The sequence below is a fragment of the Neovison vison genome, chromosome 7 (assembly GCF_020171115.1).
Source record: "Neovison vison isolate M4711 chromosome 7, ASM_NN_V1, whole genome shotgun sequence".
Taxonomy (NCBI): Eukaryota; Metazoa; Chordata; class Mammalia; order Carnivora; family Mustelidae; genus Neogale; species Neogale vison.
This window is the reverse complement of record NC_058097.1, coordinates 53463884-53485319: the sequence shown is the minus strand read 5'-3', so window position 1 is coordinate 53485319 and position 21436 is coordinate 53463884. Positions and strand designations below refer to the sequence as shown.

The following is a 21436-nucleotide window of genomic DNA, read 5'->3' as shown; positions in this document are numbered from 1 at the left end:
AGTCTGGGGTCAGCAGCTCAGATGTTCTGAGCGCATGGCTCTGGGAGGGGCAGGGGGAGACAATGACAGGAAGCCGAGGCTCAGGAGGGAAAGGGACTGGGCCAGGGTCATTCAGCCAGATTAGGGCAGGTGGGCGGGCTTGGTCTCATTTTGTCTTTTCCTTATTTGGGGTTTCCTTTTCTTGGTCTTTTATTCTCTAGCAGCTAATTAATTTGTTCATCAGACCAAGGGCTGCCTGTGTATGTGTGTGTGAGAGATGTCTCCCCTAGTTTCTGTGTGTCTTTCTGTCTCCTAAATGTCATCTTTCTGGGACACTCTGTCCTTAGTCCTCTCTCTGAGCCTTTGTCTTCTCCTGGCTTTTTTGAAAACCTTTGCTCATCCTCTGTAGCCTACCTCTTACACGGTCCGCCTTGGGCTTTCTCTCTCATTCACTCCCTTGTGTTGACTCTATCCTTTCCTCCCTGTCTCTGGGCTCTGAATGTCTCCTTCCCCTACTTGGGGACTGTGACTCCCTTCTGGGTTCTCCCACCCCCCTCACCCTAACTACTCTGGATCTCTGGCCTCACTTCTTCGCTCCTCCTTCTCTGTTCTCCAGCTCCCAGAGTTTCTGCCTCTACCTGCCACTTCGAAGGCCAGGCCCTCTATTTCTGTCGCTGTGCCCGCCCTGCCGCTGCCTGTCACCACCTCCCCCCCCACCGGGCCCTGCCGTGCTGGCTCCCTGTCAGCCGTCAGCCGTCCCACCGGCCTCGCTGTCCTGGGCAGGCCGGGGAATTCCTCCTGGTTCCTGGAAAAAACAACTGGGGCCGAGAGAAAGGCCCTCAGTCTCCCCGGGCGCCTGCCCCGCCTCCCTCGGGCCTGGGGGTCTCTCCCGGAGTCGGAGTCGGCCGGCCTGAGGCAGGAAGCCCTGCGGTTTCTGGCTTCTCCCAGGCGGCCTCCGGATCTGGCCCCCGCCCCCCGGCCAACAGCCCAAATATTATTCCGCAGGAGGAGCCGGTGGTGGCGGGAGGAGGCCCAGGCTGAAAGAGGCTTTCAGGGCGGCCAGGCCTGGGGCTTCCTGTCCCCAGGCTTGGGCCTCAGGCCGCCCCAGTAGGGACCTCAGGTGGCCGGAGGGGCGGGTGTTGTTGTAGGGTCCTGGAGGGAGGGTGGGGCCATCCGTCAGGGTGTCTGGTGGCCACCGGCTCGGCTGGCGTGGGCAGGTGTGACCCCCCACCCCAGGGACAGCCGGCTGATGTCCAGCGTGGAAAAGTACCATGGTCAGACGTGGGGCGCATGGACAGATGTGAGGGTGCCAGGGATCGTGAATGGAGGGATAGCCATGGGGACACAGAGAAGCCGGCCTTGGGATAGGTGAAGCTGGACAGAGCCTGGCGAGCCTGAGGGGACATGGTCCAAAGGAGGGGCCCACGGGTGGGGAAACAGAGGGCCAAGGTAGCGTCCTAGCTGTGGACGGAGGTCCCATGACATCAGAAGGCATGTGATAACAATGCTGGAAAGAGAAATGCTAGTAGTGGCCTTTAGGGCTTATCCTCTGTCTGGCATTGTGTGAGCACTTGATAGGATTTAACCAATCCTTCCCACCCACCCCCCATTTTATTATTGGTGAAACTGAGGCAGGATGAAGTAAAGCTACTTGTCAAAGGTCACAGGGATAGTGTTGGAGCGGGGGCGGGGGGAAGGGACCGAGGACTTGAACCCCGGGCAGTCTGGCCCAGAGTCAGTGCCCTTAACCACCATGGTGTTGGGGGAAAATGAGAGCACCATGGGGCCCTGGGGTCCCAAGCCCTCTCTCAGAGTCAGCCCCATTCCCCGCCATGACCTGTTCCAGGAGGAGAGAAGCATCTCCGGGAGAAGCCAGTAGTCCTAGGCGGGTGGGGGTTACAAGTGTGTCCATGTCACTGGTTGTCACACATCTAGCTTGGTGTCAGTGGGTTGGGATCCCAGGGCCGCAGTCTTCTGTGTTACCCGTGATGTGTCTCTGGTCCACGCATCGGTGTGTGTTGCATCTGCCTGTCTGTCACTGTGTCCTCTCTGTCACTGTTTGTGTTTTGTCCTTGGATCTCTGTGCCTTGCCTCCTGTTGGCCTATCCTCGTAGCCTGATGTCTGTCCTTGGTGTGTGTCTGTCACTGGGTCTGTTCCGGTGACTCTGTCCCCGGGTTTGGCAGGTCTGTTTATGTCTCTGTCACTCTGGGTCTGCCTATATCTGTCCCTATTTGTCACCATGTCTGTTCCCCTATGTGTCACCATCTACCCAGTGTCACTGTGTGTGTTACTCACCGCCCAGGCCACAGGTGGGCGTGTCGGGCCCACTGGTGCCAGGGCGGGGGCCCAGCCCGGCCCACCCTCGCCTGCCATGGGCCAGGCTGGGCGCCTGTTTGCAATGGCTGCCACAGGTAAACACCGAGATCCGGAACCCAAGGGCCACCTCCCTCCCCTCTGCTCCCTGCCCCTCAGCCTGCCCTGGACTGGGCTGTGCCCCAAAGCCCCCGCAGGTGCTGCCCCCACACTGGAGGTGTGCCTTGACCCATCCCTCCACCACGGTCACAAGCGTCCCAGAGCCCCCAGCCCTGGCCCGGCCCTGTCTGTCTGTCCATCTGCTTCTCTCTCTCTCTCTTTGGGTGTCTCCTGGCCTCTGTTTCTTCTGTCCTTACCTCCTCTCTCCTGAGTTACTCTGCAGCTTTGCCTTTCTCTGGAATGACCCTCGTCTCCATTCTGTCACTGTCCCTCTACTTCCCCCTTTCTCTGTCCTCGCTCAGTGAAGTGTCATTTCCCTCTTCCTGATCTGACTCTGGGTCTCTGTCTGCCCCTCTTTTTGGAGATCTTTGGTGCTTTGTAAGTTTCTCTCTCTTCCCTTCAGTCCCTGTGTCCCTCTCAGCCCGCGTCTGTCAGGCTTGGCCACTCTCTCCGTGTGTCTCGGAGCCCCCCCAGTCCCCTGCAGGACCAGACTTCTGCCATCCCCGGGCCCTGAGGGAAGTATGTGTCCCCCACCCCCCGGCTCCTCAGCCCGCTGGTATATATATAAATGTAGATGTACATATTATTTATATCTGTACCCAGGGGCAGGAGGGGCAGACACTGGGGCCTTTGTGTAGCCGCTGCCCGCTGCCTGCCTGCCTGCCACTCCTCTCCCTTCGTCCCTGCCACCCGCCCGCCTCCACTCCCCCCTGCCCCACAGAAAGGTTCCTGTGGGGCCTGCCAGCTTCCTTTGCCTGAGGTGTGAGTGGGCACGCCACGGGCGAGGCGGGCAGGGGGGCCTGGGGACTTTTCCAGCTCTGGGGAAGCTTTCCGGGTGGGGAAGAAATGGGACTTCTCAGCCAGCTGCTGTCTGCCTGTCTGCGTCTGTTGTCCCTGGGCGTCCCCGGGTCCTCACCTGGCTTCTGCCTGGGAGTCTGTCCACCCATCTAATGTCATTCGGACTTCTTCTCTATTGGCCTGGGGCTTATTCACTTGTCCCCACACTGCACACTGCTGTTGGGCATATGTGCGAGGCTGTCCGCAAAGCCCCAGACACAGAGCAATGAGATGCTGTCCATCCCGGCTGATTCTGGGCCACTTCTGTCTCATTTCCTCCGTCTCTTTACCCAGTGCTTGAAACCCTCCACCCGTCCTCATGAAAATAGAATCTGAAGCCTTATCATGGCCTACAGGGCCCCCGAGTTTCCCCTACCATCACTCTGACATCATCCTTTTTTTTAAATCTTCTTTTTAAGTCATCTCTACACCCAACATGGGACTCGAACCTACCACCCTCATATCAAAAGTCGCACACTCTGCCAACCGAGCCAGCTAGTATGACCTCATTCACACACCCCTCCTCTTTGCCACACTGGCACTGGCCACCTGGCTGCTTCTGGAATAAACCAAGCAGGGTCCCACCTCAGGGCCTTTGCATGTGCCATTGCCCCGGATTTCTTCTGGCTTGCTCCCTCATTTCTTTTAGTTTCCTGTCTGTTCCTCAGCAAACCCTTCTCTACCTCCTTCTTCACAGCAGCAACCTCTGTCACTCTCTAGCCACTTCCCCTGGTTTACTCTTTCTTCTTAGGACTTACCGTTCCATGGCTGTCACATTTTATGGATCTGTCTCTCTTACCCAAATGTCAGCTCGAGAGGAAGGGCTGCATTCTGCTCCCTGCTCTATCCATTGCACCCAGCACACTGCTTGTCCCACAGAGGATGCTGAATAAATATTTCTTAAAGGAAAGGAGCACATTAATCTATCCACCCTTTAAACTCTGCGCTAGGTAATGCCAGGTTCATAGTGGTCACTGAGACAGCTTTGGCCCTGCCCTCGTGGGGCTGACAGTCCATTCCCCAATGATGATACAGAATGTGCAGGGTCTGTGAGAGCCCAGAAATGGCAATTGACGCAGCCTGGGAGGTCAAGGAGGCCTTCCTGGAGGAGGTGTCAGCTCAGCTGAGACGTGTGTAGGACAAGTGGGAATGAGCCAGGCCTTGTCTTGGGGACCAAGCGATCAAGACAAACCCAGCCTTGCCTTTCTTTACAGATCTCCAGTCTCTCCTTCAGTCTCATAGAACTTGAGTTTGAAGAGGTCTTACCTCTAGTTCAAACCTATACCTTTCCCTGATTTCGGTCTCTCCTCCTTTCTCCCCCTCTCAAGTCCTCTCTCTCTGAATCTCCATCTCTCCTCTCTCCCTCCTTCAAGGTCCCTATTCTTGGCATATCATCTGTGTATCTCAGTCTCTCTGAACGTATCTGGGAATTTCTCTACTTAGCTCTTTTCTGAACATCTGTCAGTCTCTCTCTGTCTACCTCATCTCCCCCATTTCAGCGGGTCTCTGAGCTCTCTTGACCCTCTCTCTGGGTCTCTATCTTCTTCCAGTGAGCTGGTCTCTTTCTACCTCCCTCTCCACCTCTGTTGTTTCCCATCTCTCCTTGTCCATTTCTCCTTTCTGGAAGTCTCTTCACCTACTCATTGATCACCCCCATCAATCCAGAAGCCCTCCACTCTGGCCCCACCCTGGCACGGTGGTGGTAGGAAGGGGGACTGATCCAGCCCCTCACACCCACACCGGTCAGGCTGTCTGCTCTGTTAATGGTTAACTCAACCTCTATCTAGAATACACACCGGCCAGGCTGGGGGTGACTCCCCTGCCCACCCCCCCACCAGCTGTTCTTAAAGGACCAGGTGTCCTCTGCAGCTCTTCAGCCCTCACCAGGGGACCCTACTGTCTGGAGGCCTCTTGTCCTGGGGATGGAGGAGGGGAAGGGGAAACTACCCAGTGGTGTGGGGGGGGAGGGGATTGCAGCGCTGGGGATGGGGGTAGGTCACAGGCTAGCCCCAGGATGGGCTGCCAGGCCTGCAGCTCCATCCAGCGTCTCCCTTGCCCCAGGCTTATCGCCTGGTATATTTAATCAGGGGTGGTTTTCCCAGCCCTGCCCAGGGCTCAGGCTGGCAGTACCAGGGGTGACAGAACACCTGAGACCTGATGCCGGGGGTGGGGGGTGGAGGAGGGGATGGGACCCCTCCCCTCCCCAGCCCAAGAACTGGGGGTTTAGGAGTGGCTGGTCCTCCAGACCCAAAGTCTCCTGGTCTCTGGTATTTGGGGTTTGAGGCATGTGGGTAGGCAAGATAGGTGTGGGACACGTGTATAGCTGAGAAGATGGGCCAAGACTTTAGGGTCTTCCAGATTTAGGTGACAGAACACCTATGTTTCTGTGATCTGGGGCAATCTGGGATCTCAGGACTGTGTGACAGTGCTGTGGCTCACTCCCCATCTTTCCATCCATTGGCCATGGCGCCCCACATTCCCCCTTCTCGGCAACCTCCATTTCGGGGTAGCAGAGGGAGGCCGCAGGGGTGGGGGCTGGGCTCTTGGGGCAGCCCCCTCCCCTTAACCCCTGCTTTGCCGCAGCCTGCTCAGGCCCCACCCCTTGACGCCAGAGAGCAGGAAGTCCTGGTTAATGATCAGCCCATCGGGACAGGTGCGGGACAAGGCCGCACACATCAGAGGCTGCCGCGGGGGCTGTGCCTTTTACCCTGCCAGTCCTGGTGTCCTAGGATGGCCACCGTTGAGACTGGTCTCCCTAGATGGACGTGAGGAGCGCAGTCCAGGGCACCAACAGAGGCAGGAAGCAGTCACCTTGTTTCCAGGGATTCTGTTAGTGTACCCCATGGAGGTGAATTTCCTCTCTCGTAGGGCAGTTCCTCTAAGAAATGCAGCTTTAATATTCTGCCTTCTGAGCAAGAACTCACTGCCCATCCCTTCTTGGAAGCCTCCTTCCCCTCCCCTCGAGGGCGCTGAGTCCCTCACATCCTGGGTAGACACAGGGGCTGGACCAGAAGGGAAACCTCCTTCCCGAGCTTGGCTCTGGCTGAGCCTCAGTTCTGTCATCTGGAAAACGGGCAGACGGCTAGGACGCTTGAGGAATGGCCGGCATTCCTAAAAACAGCCAACGGGCCGCCTGAGGGAAGGGCGCCACCTGGAGGCTACAACGCAAAGTCCTTTCCTGCAGGGATCAGTTCGGTCCCAGAGGGGGGCGCAGCATCTCACACAACTAGGACCAAGAAGGAAAAAAAAAACCCCATCTTTCGGTTTATTGAAGGAGGAAAAGGGGGCGGGAGAGGGGGGGCAATAAAATGCTTTTGCTTTGTTTATAAAGAGCGAGATTTCAGGAGGCCCCTTCTCAAGGAGGAAGGGGGCACCTCTCCCCCAACTACAAGCAGCAGCAAAGCCAAGCCAAGGAGGGGAGAGGAAAACTGGAGGGGCCAAGGGACCCCACACAGCCCCTCGAACAGAAGCCACAAGCTTTCTCCCCCCACCCTCAATGCATCTACCCCAGGGGACCCATCTGGGATGAGGAAGGGGGTATGTACACAAGTAGGGGTAGCACTGGGCTGGGCGGGGGAGGGAATAATTTATCCGCAGCAGCGGTGGGTAGCAAAGGGGTGGGAGGCAGTAGACTGGTGGCAGTGGTGGCCTAGGGGTCCCGTTCTTTCTTAACCTTGATGTCTCCAGCAAGGATAGTGGCGATCTCGCCCTGCATGAAGGCCCAGGGGACAGAGGAGCCCACCAGGGGGCACTTGTCTCCACTGGGGCAGTACACCTCCCCAGCAGGGCCCTGTGCCTTGATGAATTCCCTTGAGCAGGGAAAACAGAACTTGTGTCCGGGCACTGAGGGGCACTGGACGAAGTGGGTATCTTCCAGCCGCTCGCGGCACAGGGTACAGCACAGGGGTGCCCCAGGGGTCGCCCCGGTGCCGCCACCACCCCCGCTAACAGCTTCTGCCCCTGCGGTGGGGCTGACTTCCGCCTCACCGTTGCGGGCCACAAGACGATGCTGGACAGGAGGCTGGGCTGTGGAGGAGGCTGCGGGGCTGGCGCCCCCGGCACGCACAGGGCCCCCACCCCCGCCAGGGTCCTTGGGGGAGTGGCCCAGGGCCTCCGCCACGTTCTTCAGGGCGGCGATGGGTGAGGGCACCCCAGGGGTGTCGGCGGAGTACGGGCCACCCGGGGCCACCCAGTGCCGCTGCTGCTGTTCCTCGGTGGTCATCTTCCCAGCCGCCTCACCCTCGGGCTCGGGGGATGCCTTTCGACGGCGTGGCGTGGGCGCCAGGTTCCGGGACGGGGCTCGCGGGGGTGGACCACAGAGAGCTGCAGGGGCTGCCTCTGGATACTGCTGCGGCAGGGCCTCTGCGGGAGCTGGCTCTCGAAAGCTGCGGACACCGTCGGTTAGCAACTCCCCCAGCTGGCGCCATTCCCCCGAGCCGTGCCTCCGTTCATATTCGAGGTACTTGAAGCCTGATGAGGCCAGAGCCTTGCCCGGCTCCCGCAGGGCATCATGAAACATCTGGCGAGCCACGGCCAGGACACCTGCGTACACGTTGCCAGAGCCACAGGGGTATTCGGTAAAAAGCTTCAGCTCGAACTCATAGCCCGGCGGGCGGGCAGTAGCATCAAAAGCGAACACCCGCCCCACCAGCCCGTGATCCTTCTTGAAGCGGACATTGAAGGGGGCACAGGCCGACAATGCCAGCAGCTGTTCCCGCACAGCTTTGGGGCGCCCGTGCCACTCCTCCGCCCGGCCACGCATGGCCTCGTTCAGTTCTGCCAGACAGTCCGCATTCCTCTGCTGCTTCTCCTTCTCGAAATCGGAGCCAAAAGCCGGACGGGCAGGACTCAAACCGGGTGCCAGCGTCAGGCCTCGGCTTCCCAGGCCAGATACCGCAGCTGCCAGCAGCCCGGGGGGCACCAAGCTGGGCATGGAGCCAAGCAGGGCCCTCCGCGCCCCCTCCGCCACGACCTCCTCGCGGCCCAGCCCATTAGCCAGGCGAGACCCCAGGGTGTACTCCAGGGCAGGAGAGGGCAGGGGGAGGCGGCCCGACGATGTGGCCCTGTCATAGCGGTCCGGGCCAGAGATGCCACCGCCTGTTCCTGACGGCTGGGGCTGGGCCTGTGGAGGCGGTAACTGAGGCCCCTGGGCAGCGGCCGCAGCCAGGTCCTTAGTGGTCGGGTGCTTGAGGGCAGGGGGCCCGGGAGAGCGGCCCTCGGGGAGCACGTGGCTGCGCTTGAGTTGGCGGGCAGCGTCGATGAGCAGCTCGATGCGATCCGCACCCTCGAAGTTCACGCAGCCGCGACACACCGCCTCGCTGAAGTCCCACACCATGGCCCACGGCATCTTGGGCAGGTCGCACAGGTAGCACCACTGGCGGCGGGACGCCTGCACAGACGCCATGACCCCCGCGCGCGTGCCGCTGAGCCCCGGCGTTCCACCCGCCGCCGACGTTCGATCCGCGCCGCAGACGTTCGATTCGTGTCTCCGGGACAGCGCAATCCACAGTCAGGCCTCCGACTCGGCCTCCCCGCCGATCCAGGCCCGGCCCCCCTTCCCCGCCCCCTGGGCCCTAAGCCTTTTTCCTCACTCCCGCCTCCTTGAAAAGCCTGTTAGAGGCACGTCGGCGCCCCTGCCCTGTCTGGGCTCCGGGCCGAGGCGCACAGCTCGGGCCCCGGAATGGGCCGCGGGCACCGCCGCCTCGGGCTCCCGCCGACCCCGCCGCCGCCGCCGCCGCTGCCGCCGCTGCTGCAACGGCCGCCGCCGCCTCCACCTCCTTCTGCCCCAGAGGCCGCTTCGCAGGGAAAGTTACATAACGCGCCGGCAAAGCCTTCTGGGAAACGTAGTCCCGCCGGGGCCGATTCTTAAAGGGGACGGCTGGCGGCGGAGAGCTGGACTCGTAGCCTCTCCGACGCGCAAACCCTACCATTCATCTCGGCGAGGCAGGGAGTTCCACGCGCTCGGAGGAGCTCGGGCACAGGGCTTGGGGGCGGGGATGAGTTATGAATGATCACAGCTATCACGGACTCAGAAATGGTAGGAAGTGGACATGCTTTCGGGCGTCTAAGTTTCTGTTCCGACTTGCTGTGCAGCTTTAGTCAAAAGTCTTGCTCTTTCTGAGGCTCAATTCCCCGCCCATTAAAGGTGGGCCAATGTCTGGTTAGGGACGCAGCAGCTCCTGGGGCGTGGAGGAGAGGCGCTGATTGGATGGTTTCAGGGTAGGGGACGGGAAGCTGGCAACTGGGAGAGGGAGGGTTCTGCTTGGGACCCGGTTTGCCTCCAATGTTGTGTATCATGGGGCCGGAAGCAGCCGGTGAAAGAGGAAGAACGAACGCCTCTGGGCCAGGCCTCTGCCACAGTTGCCTCATCTATTAAAGAGAGTGGTCCAATGCCCTCGAACTCTGTTCCATCTCTGCCGGCGCGCTCTGGTCTACAAAGGGTTACACTGTGTTTCTCCCCAGCTCCCCACTGCCACTTCACTACAATTCCCAAAATGCTCTGCAGGGAGGACAAACTGACGCACTTCCGCTGCCTGAGAGGCGGGGGGAGGCCTTCCCGATTGCCGCTGTCTCCTACCTCCGGCTCAATGTCTGGGGGTTTTAGGTTTTTAGGGAGCACTGCGTTGAGGGAATCCTCACCCACTACTGACCGCTAATTTGGGGGAAGGGAGGGAGGCCGGGGATGGTCAGCAAGAGTTGTAGGGAGTACTTTTTCTCCAACCTCCAGTGCTTACTACCTGATCGGACCAACCAGGCTTTGGGGACACCCCCACCCCATCCCGCCCCCGGGGAGGGATTTCTTCCCAGCATCGGGACCAGTGCGAGTCAGGCTGGAAGAGGAGGGAGGGAGGGAAGAACAAGTCTCCAGGTTCTAACTCTTACTCTCTCTTAAGCCTGGGTCCGTGAGAACTCAAAAATATTTGAATGACTTGGACATGCATTCATTAGTGGCTTTCAAACTAATCGGACTACTCCCTCTCCCACATCCCGGTGCAATCCTAGCTGCTGATTCTGTTATCCAAACACCGCTGTCAGCTTCACAATTTCGCTTAACATCTGTATTATTTTCTGGAAATTGACTCCCTTAACTAAAAAAAAAAAAAAAAAAGAAAGAAAAAGACTTCCTACTTTTGCCTCATCCTAAGCAATACAGGCATACCTCGGAAATACTGTGGGCTCCTTCCAGACTACCACAATAAAGCAAACCTAGCAATAAAGCAAATATCACAATAGAACAAGTCAAATGAACTTTTTGACTTTTCCAATGTATCTAAAAGTTTACACTATGCTACAGTTCATTAAGTGTGCACTAGCACCATGTCCAAAGAAACAATGTGTATACTTGAATTTAAAAATATTTTATTGCTAAAATATGCTAACCATCCTCTGAGCTCTCAGAGGTCAGTGATCACAGAGCGCCATAGCAAATGTAATAATGCAAAAGCTGGAAATACTGCATGAATTTCCAAAATGTGACACAGATACACAAAATGAGCAACTGCTGGAAAAATGGCACCGACAGACTTGCTTGATGCAGGGTTGCCACAAACCTTCAACTTGTAGGGGAAAAAATGCAGTATCTTAAAGGAAAGCACAATAAAACGAGATATGTCTGTATTATGGGCAGAAGTGTAGGTTTTTAATGTACTAACTACATTTTTGGGGAACTAGCTACATTTTAATAAAGTTTAATACCACATAAGAGCTATTAAAAAGGCCATCCAGGGGCGCCTGGGTGGCTCAGTGGGTTAAAGCCTCTGCCTTCGGCTCAGGTCATGATCCCAGCGTCCTGGGATCGAGCCCCGCATTGGGCTCTCTGCTCTGCAGCTCTCTGCTCTGCAGAGAGTCTGCTTCCTCCTCTCTCTGCCTGCCTCCCTGTCTGCTTGTGACCTCTCTCTGTCAAATAAATAAATAAATCTTTAATAAATAAATAAAAATAAATAAATAAATAAAAAGGCCATCCATATGGACATGGGTGGCTCAGTTGGTTAAGCTTCTGCCTTTGGGTCAGGTCATGATCCTTGGGATCAAGGAGCCACATCAGGCTCCTTGTTCAGCAGGGAGCCTGCTTCTCCCTCTACCCCATACCCAGCTTGTACTAGCTCTCTCAAATAAATACATAAAATCTTAAAAAATAAAAGCGGCCATCCACATATCATCGAAAATTGCCTTTAAGCAACTCTTCAGTAGAAACTAGTTGGGGGAGAGCGGTGAGGTCTAGAGTTCTGGCTGGGGTCCAGCTTCAGGTCAGCTGAATTGCAACTGGCCCCATCACAAGTTTAGTGTAAGTCTCTTTTAAACTCAGGAAAAAAACATAGACACCCCCCACTAGAGTCTGCATTTAACTGGGCAGCCTCAAGTTAAAATGAAAACATGCATATAAATGTTTAGCATGGTGCCTGGCCCAGAAAAGGAGCACCACACATGGAGACTGTTTTTAAGCTGCTCATTAACTCAAAGGCACAACTCTCCCTCTGTGCTGGGCGATGCTGAGGACACAGCACTGATCTAGCTAGACTCAGGCCTTCCCCTGACGGGGCTCATCCCGGTGATGGAGGCAGATGTCCTACTTAAATTTACTCAAGTAGTATTTAACTATGTTTTTCCCCTAACTGCTGGGTGAGAGGGAGTGCCAGGAAAGACTTTACTGAGGAGGTAGTATTTGAGCTGAGACCTGAAGGATGAAAACAGAATTGAGCTCTTGTGGACTCCTCCATTTTTTATACCCATTTTACAGATGAGGAAAAAGAAGGCCCACACAGCTGGCCAGGGTAGTGCCAGGGGTTGGGCCCCGTCTGACTGAATCAGATGGGGCATGGTGATTATTAGCCACTTTGCGACTACGCTTTGCAGCAGGTTTAGGAGTAAAAAAACCAGAAAACAAAAAAACAAAAAACCGGCTCTTGCCTTCATGAAACTGGGGAAGGGTGGGGGAATGGGAACCAGTTTTAAACAGATAAAGGCATGAGCTCATTTAGGGACCAAAGGGTGCTAGAAAAAAATCTAGGCAGGCCCATTCTAGCCTGGAGGAGGAAATCCAGAAAGTTCCCCTGGAGGAGATGACACTTGGGCTAATTTCTGAAGGATGGTAAGTAGGAATAAGATTTGAACACAGAATTTGATGGGTTTAAGGAAAGAAAGGGGAAAAGGCGGGGGTGGGGTGGGGTGGCGCGGCACTGGAAAACCACCAGCCTCCAAGTTCAACGAGACACCCCCTGTTCACAGAGGGGTGGGGGCAGGTGTAAGTGCAGAAATCCCCCAGGCCTGTCTCAGAGCCCAAAGTAATTGTATTAAAAATAAGTTTATTCACATCTTGTCACCACTTGGGAGAAAGGAGGGGTTTGAGCTCTGGAGGTCAGAGAGAGCATTGGGAGGCAAAGGGCCCAACCTGTACCTCCCCAGTGAGAACTCCACCCCCCTCTCCCTAGGGTACAGACTGCTGTATCCTTTGTCATCCATATTCTGATTTGTCTCTAGACTCCCAGACCCTCCAAAGTCTGGATCGGAGAAGCAAGGAGGCCCCTTCGGGTCAATTTTCTTCAAGTCAAGACCAGGAGTTGTTGGGGAAGGGGGTATGTGCAGACCCGAGGGATTCCCTCCGCAACCCACGAAGGGCAATAATAAGGTAAAATCGATGGCTTAGAAGTTAGGGTTTGGGGAAGCAGCCAGGCAGACAGCGCTGTACTGGAAAAAGGGCCGGGGCACCCATCAATGAGGTCCCCTGAGAATCAGGCACTAACTAGTAGAGGGAGTGGGGTGCTCGTGCCCCTGCAGCAGGGGAGCCAGGGGGGCAGCTGAGATGGGGAAGGTGCATCGCCCTCCTCCACTGGGCTAAGCTGGGGGGAGGAGGTGCAGGCAGGAGGAGCAGAGAGGAGCTCAAACCCAAAGGCAGATTTCACGGAGATTTCCATCGCCCCCGCCTCTTCCGTGTAGGGAAACCTTTCCTCCTCTTGTGTGGGGGTGAGTCGTGGGGAGGAAGCGGGGCTGGGGGTGGCCGGGGGGCTCCCTCCTCGCTTCTAGGGGCGATGATCACCCCCCTGGCTGCGACCACCGCTCCGTCCACCACAGCAGCTACCACGGACACCGGCTCTGGGGTGATCTCGGCTTTGGGGGTAGGAGGGGGCAGGAGGGGCCTGGGAGGGGGGGGGGGGGGGGGGGGGCGGGGGCAGGGGCGGAGGCAGCCTGTCCACTGCGGTTCCCGGCAGAAGGGGCAGTAGGGCACTGAGGGCCTCACTCAGTTTGGCCAGTCCCTGCTGAAGGGTGCCAGCCAGCTCCCGGATGGCGTTGGCAGTCTCCTGCTGAGCCCGCAGGAAGTCCAGGGAGGGGTCTGGGGCTGAGGGCGTGGGTGGTGGCATTGGAGGAGGGGCTGGGGGCGGTGGAGACAAGGCCAAACGGGGCAGCTGGACAGTCTGCAGGGCTGGAGGGGGCGGGGACTCACGCTCCTTGGGTGGCGGGCAGCCCCCTTCCTGGGGACTGCAGGAGGGCCGGGCCCACTGCTCGGGGCTGTTGGAGCCCCCCTTGCTGTGGGCTGGTGTATCTGTGGAGAGAGAGAGGTAGGTAAGGTGATGGCGACTCCCCCATGCTGTCTTGATTTCCCCTTTCCACTTCCCATGCACCCTGGTCCCAGAGCCATCTTTCCAAAACCGGAGTCAGATCTTGCCTTGGAGGAGACCACAGGAGAGAGAGTCAAACGTATTTAACAACCACCTGAAGGCGGATGGCGGCCTTAGTGGAACCGGGGTCCTGGAGGTCCCCTGCAGAGCCAGGCAGAACCAACATTCTAGAAGGCTCTGAACACTCTGGAACCCCCCACCCCCACTCCCCCACCATACACCTCTCAGAACACATTGCTGGGCTCTGTCCCATCAGGTGGGAGGAGTTCTATTTCAGCTGTGGTCTGAACCAGTTCAAACCAAAGCCTGCTGACTGCGATTCCTGGCTCCTCACCTAAGATTTCATTCATGCTCATGAACTTGAACAGAGTCTGCCAAAGAGGCTTCCAGGTTTCCCAGCCCCGCTGGAAACCTCTCCTCCAATTGTGTCCCTGTGTACCCCCTCCATCACCTAGCAATGACTCACACTCTCTGGTCCAGAGCTGAGCTCCTGGTCCTCCCCAATCCCGTCTCTCCCCATGGGCTGATGGCCCCTCTGTCCTTCCTGCCACCCGGGGCCAAAACTTTCACTTCTCTTCTCCAAGACACCTTCTGTGTGTAAATGTCACTGGCTCTGCCTTCAGACTATTTCCAACAGCCAACCTGTTTGTTCTGTCCTTCTCTACCTCCACAGCCCCTCCTGGTCCAACCACCCGGCATGTCCCACTTGGACTGCTGAGGTCCCGCCAAAATAACATGCCATTTATGCTACCCGCAGAGGACCACCTGGCCTCTGATCCGTTTATATGAAATGTCCCAAATAGGCAAATCTACAAGAGGCAAAGAGTAGATGAGTGGTCACTTGGAGCTGCCCAGAGCAGGGGGTGATGGCTGAGAGGTGCGGGGGTTTTTTTTCAGAGTGATGAAAATGTTCTCAAATTGATGGTAGTGATGGTTGTACAACTCCAGGAATGCGCTAAAAGCTCCTGCATTGTCCGCTTTAAATGGGTGAATTGTATCTCAATCAAGGTGTGTAAACAACACAAGTCACATGTAGTCTTTCTCTGCTCAAAAGCTGCCTGGGGCTCTCATCTCTCACATAAAATCAAAGCCCTTGTGCCCCCCCTCCCCCTGTCAAAGGGTCTCCACAATTTGCCCCACTACCTCCCTGACCTCATCTGTGCTATTCCCCTTTGTATCTCATTCAGGAGGCTCCAGCTACATTGGCCTTCTTGTTGGTGGTCCACAAACACAGCAGGTCTGCCCCTGCCTCAGGGCCTTTGCACTTGCTGTTCCTTGATCTGGAAAGCTCTTTCCCCAGACACCTGGCTGGCTCCCTCCCTTAGCATCTCTGCTCAAATATGGCCTCCTTGGGAAGACCCTCCATGACCTGCTATCTACAGTAGCTCCCATCTCTGTCCTTTTTTCTCTCCTAACCCTACCTGATTTCTTTTATACCACTTATCTCCACCTGGCATGGGGTCGTTCTGTGTTTGTTGTCTCCTCCTCCTGATGTCAGCTCCATCAGGCAGGGCTTTGTTTTGTTCACCGCTGTTTACCCAGCGCCTAGAACAATGTCCAGCACAAAATTTTTTCTTTAATGAAAAAAGAACTGTGGCTTCCAGGGAGTCAGCCCTGATTGGGGCCCTGGGCCCCAGGTCCTTGCCACAACCCTCCCACGGCTTCCCAGCACCCATAGGGTACACAGGCCAGCCCCTCCCAAAGCCTGCAAGGCCTCAGCTCTTACCCCTTTCTGTCCCTCTTTCTTGGCTCAGGGCCAGCCAAGGAACATGCAGTTCCCTCCACCAGGAGTACCCCCCTTGCACAGCCCCTTGGCCAGCTCAGAGACTCTTTCCTTGGGGAAGCCTGCCTCCTGCTCCAAGGCCAGATCTGATCTCCCTACTCTCTTGTCCCAGCAACAGCCCGCCACCTCTAGCCTTAAAAGCTAGGGCACCAGCCTCCCTGTGCCAGCCAGGCAGGGGGAGGCGGAGAGAGAGGTGATAACCAGCGCTAATGCTTGTTGAACTCTTTGCTGGCTCGGCCCCAGAGTGAAGCAGCTAACCTTTCCTCCTATGTTCTTGCAATGTGTCCTCTTAGCCATTCTCTGGGGGTAGGTGCTGTCATTATTTGCCCATTTTACAGATGAGGAGACCTGAGTCCTAGAGAGACATCACAGTGCTGGTGAATGGGAGAAGAGGAATTTGAACCCAGATGGAACCCATGCTTTTGACTACTCTTAGACAGGGCTCTGGGCCCAAGGGTATTGAGTCCCCCTCATGAGGGGTGGGGACACTGTTGCCACTCTGAAATACCACTCTTCTAGTCTACTGAACAACAGAAAGTTGCCCAGCTGTCATGTCCACAGGGATCATAGAAGGACCACCACAAGATTTAAAATCATTTATCTGCAAACTTTGGGCCTCAGTTTCCCCACCTGTAAATAGGTGTGTGTGTGGGCAAAGGACCAAGAGACCCAATAACAGAACATCTCCCTGAGGGCCATCACGGGGATTAACTGAATCACCCCAGGCACAGGAATGAGGCTAGTGCCTGGCACACAGCAAATCTTCAATGCTGTTACTGTTATTTTATTTATTTATTTATTTTTCAAATATTAGGTCTGAGGGAAATTATCCTTAGGTCTCCCTCTAGTGTCAACAGAGATGCCTCAGGCTGCCCCAGACCCTGTTCCAGTCCTGCAGTCAGAGCAGTTCCTCTTTTATGAGTTTACACAGTGGGTAATCTCCATGTGAGGTCCCAATCAAGGGTGCTTTAGCCCATTGCTGCCCCAGGGCCTTTGCATGTGTGCCTTCTTCTAGCTGAAGTGCTGTTCTCCCAGATATCTGACTGACTCACTTATTCTATTCAGGTCTCTGCTCAAATTCCACCTTATCAGGGATGCCCTCCCTGACTACAGTGCCCCTTCCATCACTCACTATGCTTTAAATGTGCTTTATTTTTCTCCTTAGTTCTTATCACCTCTTGGTATATGATCTGTTTGGGGGCTACTTGTTCTGGTTTGTCTCCAATAACTGGAAAGCCAGCTCCATTGTCTTTCTCTCCACAGTATTCCCAGCATCTATCACTGTGCCCTCCTCAGAAGGGGTGCTCAATAAATATTTGCTGATTTAATGAATGAATGAATAAAATAGTTATACAATTCTTGAAAAAATAAGTTTGTCATTTCTGCTCTGGTTCAACATGGGCATTTCACAGAAGCAATGGGGTTTGAGATTTTATTGAGAACAAGAGTCCCAAGCAATTGTGTCTCTCTCTCCTGCCGAGGATGCTTTCAGGCCTTCCCAGTGCCCTGAAGATAAAGTCCAAAGTGATGACCTTCACTTTCACACCGCGTGTGATCTAATTCTGGCATACCCATTAACTCCCAGTCAATATTAATTGTTGCTGTGATTGCCAGGCAGTCTAGCCCAGTGGTTAAGTGCATGCGCTGTGAGTTGGACACAACCTGTATTTGAGACCCAGTTCTACTACTTATTTGCTGTGTGACCTCAGGTAGGTGAACAAACCTCTCTGAGTCACATTATCCTGAACTTGTTTGATTGCTTCCACGTCCTTCCCTTCCTCAAAACCCTCCAGTGACTCCTTCTAGCACTTAGGATGGAATTCCTCACCTCAGCCTGAAAGGCACTACTTGGTCTGGCCTTTGCTGACCTCTCCAACCTCATCTCAAAACATTTCCTTTCTTCAGTCTTTTTACTTTCCCATTCCCCTAACTTGGAAACTTCTCAGTTCCTAAACTGGCTAAACCTTCTTGTCTCAAAGTCACTGTACATGCTGTTCCTTCTACCAGGAACACTTCTTCAGCTCCTCATTCTTGCTCTGTGCCTCTGATGTCGCCTCCTCCAGGAAGCCTTCCTTGACCTCCCAGACTGGGTCACGTGCCCCCTCCGCACTCCCACAGCTCAGCCCCAGGAGGGCAGGGCTGGGGATGTCTCAGTCACCACTGTGTCCCCAACACTGCCCAGCATAGGGTAGGTGTTTGGGAAATAGCTGTGGGAGAAAGAATAATCCAAAATTGAGGCTAAGTGGGAGTCTGTGCACTCTGCTCTGCACACTTGCCCTACTCATGGCATGACCTTGGGAAAGTTACCAAACCTGAGTCTCTGATTTATAAAATTGTAAAATAGTTCCTACCTTCCAGCACTGATAATCCTATCAAGAGCTAAAAGTGAGTGTCCAGGAGATGTACTAAGCAATTTACACGTATTAACTCCTTTAATCTTTGCAGCAAGCTTTTGAGGTGGGGACTATTTTTTTCAACCCCATTTTACAGAAGCGGAAACTGAGCCACAGGAACTTACCCAAAATGACACAGCTAAGTGGCAAAGTTGTGACGGGAGCCCAGATAGCCTGCCTCCATTGTCACCACCTTACATCGCCTTCAATGAAATCTTGTGTGTGTGCTGATAATCCCAGGTGTGGACTCTGGAGCCAGGCCTCCTAGGTCTGGGTTCCATTCCTGACTCTGACAGTCATGAGCTGTGGGACTTTGGGTGAGTCACTTCACTTTTCTGAGCCTCAGTTTCCCCAGATTTAAAATGGGCATAATCACAGCACCCACCTCACAGGGTTGTAAGGGAGGTTGTGATGAGCCACGGAGAGGGCTCGGAACAGTGCTGAGAACACAGCTGCCTTGGTGACCATCTGCTCCGGCTACAGTGAGACTGGACGAACTCACCTGCTCGTCGGTCCTCCCTGCGGTCCTCAGACAACACGTAGCGTTGGGCGCCGGCACTTGGGGCTGGCGGCTGTGAGGAAGCGGCCCCGGAGGTCTGCTCGGCCCCTGCACCAGCTCCTGGCCCTGCCACGCCCGGCCCCAGGATGGCAAAAATGGTCTCCTCCTCCGCGGAGAAGGCGTCCTCAGCGGCAGGCCCAGCGCCCTGCGTGGAGTGCGGCACTCGGGCCAGCTTCTCCTTGGTGCGGCGCTTGAAGTCATTCCAGCGCTTTTGGACCTCCTGGCCCGTGCGCTTCCAGCTGGTGATGCCGTTGATCTTGGCGGCGATGCCGTCCCACACACGCCGCCGCTCAGCCACGCTCACCCGACGGCTTTGCGCGCCGTAGAGCTGCGGGTAGTGGGCGCGAACCTCGCGGATCAAGATCTGGTTCTCCTCGAACGAGAAGCGCGGCTTGCGCAGCCGGGTGGTCTCTTCCGCTTCGCCCGCCGCCGCCGAGGCCATGGCGCCCCCCGACGCCGCCGTCCGGCCGCTTGGCGCATGGAGGGGCGCCGGCGCTGCGGGCACATGGCGCACGGCGCTGGCGGGAGCTCGGCGTCCGCGCGCCGCCCGCCCCACCCCGGCAGCCCCGACACCGCCTCCTCTGTCCCCGGGGCCAGGGGTTGGAGTGAAGCGTGGCTGGGGGCGACGGGCCACGCGGGACATTCTGAGTGCCTAATAATAGCTGATACCCGCTGGGCGCTCCTCTGGTGCCTCGCGCGGTGCAAAGTGCCACGCTGAGGAGTTGATGGAAATTGGGGGAGGGTCTGGAGGGGTGGAGGGAAATGAGGAAAAGCGAAAGAGGGGGTGTCTGCAGGAGTTAGAGGAGAATGGGGGCATAGGAGGATGCGAAATGGAGGGAGAATGGAGGTGTCTCGGGGTCGAAGAAGCATGGGGGTGATGGGGGTAAGGAGATGCTGAAGGAGAGATGCAGCAGGAAGGGGGGATCGGGAGCAGAGGAACGCTCTGGGGGTTCCGGGGCAATAGGACGTAAGAACGGTCTGAGAAGGGGTCCTTAGAAGGGATGCCCGGGAATAACGGTGAGTTGGGGTCTTCTAGGACAGTGAAGGAGCTGGGACTATAAAATACGAGGGATTAGGGTCTGCAGGGATTGTGGGGGCTCTGGGAATTGCCAGGAATTAAGAGGAGCTCTGGGGGTAATGAGGTCCAGGAGTAAGAGGGCACAACGGAGGCGGTGGGGGACTCCAGGAAGAGTGAGGGTCATGGAGGGTGGGGACCGAGTCCGGCCGCGGGTCACTCACCGGCGCCGCCGCAGCCCCCGCCTGCCCGTCGGTCAAGGCTCGGGCTTCTGCGGCCTCTTTCCTCCCCCTCCTCTCTCTTCCCCCTCTGGGCCCCGCCCCCGGCCGCCCGGAGAGCCACGGCGCAGGCGCACCTAGCGCCAGGCAGCCCCCAACGCCCTTACCGCTAGAGTTTCACGCCCCTCCCACAGCGCAAGCGCAGAATTGCCTTCCACCGGCCTCCTCGAGCGGGGTTTAGATGCGCAGGCGTTAGGTCGCGGAGCTTCTCGATGCCCCAGAAGCGTACGCGGAAAACTCTGTGCACGCATGCGCGCCCCTGGCTCTCTCGCTACCTTTGGTACCCGGGGCTCTGTCCCCGCGCAGGCGCAGCAATCCTCCGAGGTGGTGTGAGAAATGATGGAGATCGCTGAGAACGAGCGCCGTCCTCGCCTTTCTGACAGTCTTCTTGCCTTAACCCAGCGCTCTTACCCTGCTTGGGTGCCTTTTCCTAGGAGAGTGGGGAGGGAGACGGCGCTGGAGGCAAGCGCTCCGTTTCCATGACAACTGTGTGGGTGGGGCGGGGGCGTACGAAAACCCGATTGCCGCCGGCTCATACCTGCCCCAGCGCGGAGCTGCTCTGGATCCGCCAACCAGCTATTACCCGCGGGGCGGGGCACCCTGGGGATATTCCACCTCAGGCGGGTGCAGTAACCATGGCAACCCGTCAACCTTCCTACCGTGCCTGGGGGGGGGGGGCCCTGTCCACACACTGACGTAATGGCGCGGGGAGGGAGAATTTAGAGGGAGAGTCTGGCGAGCGGGGAGGGTGATCCTGGCGCCGGTATGACTTTAAGCAAATGCGCGGAGGCAGGAGTGAATCCAGAACACGGGCTGTGTGAGCTGGAAGAAAGCATGATGGAGTTAAGTCCGGCGGAGAAATTTTGTTTTGTATCCTGTTTTGCAGGAGTTCTCAAGGTCATTGAGAACTCATTCAAGAATCGGTATTTCAGGGACGCCTGGGTGGCTCAGTTGGTTGGACGACTGCCTTCGGCTCAGGGCGTGATCCTGGAGTCCCGGGATCGAGTCCCACATCAGGCTCCCAGCTCCATGGGGGAGTCTGCTTCGCTCTCTGACCTTCTCCTCGCTCATGCTCTCTCTCACTGTCTCTCTCTCTCTCAAATAAATAAATAAAATCTTAAAAAAAAAAAGAATCGGTATTTCATTCATCTTGATGAGGGAGCAGGAGGCTGGCTGAGGACAGGGCAAAAGCTGGCACCTTGCACCCCCTCTCCACCTGCTCCCCTCCATATGTGTAGCATTCCTCAGGCACCCCTGACTGCCATAAAACGATAAATAGTTAACTTGCAGGGATCGCAATCCTGCAGAACAGGCATCTCCCTTGCTCTACAGATATCCTAGAGATCTAAACAGGGAGGTTACCTTATCAATAGCACAAATTTCCAGAGGCAAATAACTCTCATTTCCTGAAGCCCTAATGTCCCCCTCCCCACCATAAACTGGAGGAGACTGAGGTAGAAGGGAATGTAAATGATAGCAGGGTCATAATACCCCACTAAGAATCTC

The 21436-nt window shown here is 56.3% G+C and overlaps 2 protein-coding genes across 2 annotated transcripts; both read right to left on the bottom strand.

Annotated features, from left to right (window-relative positions):
* Positions 1-6529: 6529 nt before the first annotated feature.
* Positions 6530-9000, bottom strand: IRF2BP1 (interferon regulatory factor 2 binding protein 1). The gene has a single exon (XM_044257078.1). The coding sequence runs from the start codon at positions 8691-8693 to the stop codon at positions 6939-6941; it is 1755 nt and encodes a 584-aa protein (XP_044113013.1). The 5' UTR covers positions 8694-9000; the 3' UTR covers positions 6530-6938.
* A 3574-nt stretch (positions 9001-12574) lies between these two features.
* On the bottom strand, positions 12575-19912 carry LOC122911926 (Myb related transcription factor, partner of profilin). The gene is given in 3 exon segments (XM_044257079.1): positions 12575-13448; positions 13450-13826; positions 18581-19912. Coding segments are annotated over 3 exon segments (1341 nt in total). The 5' UTR covers positions 19281-19912; the 3' UTR covers positions 12575-13184.
* Positions 19913-21436: the final 1524 nt, after the last annotated feature.

Coding starts and splice junctions, on each gene's coding strand:
- IRF2BP1 (XM_044257078.1), bottom strand. CDS start 8,693: ATGGCGTCTGTGCAGGCGTCCCGCCGCCAGTGGTGCTACCTGTGCGAC.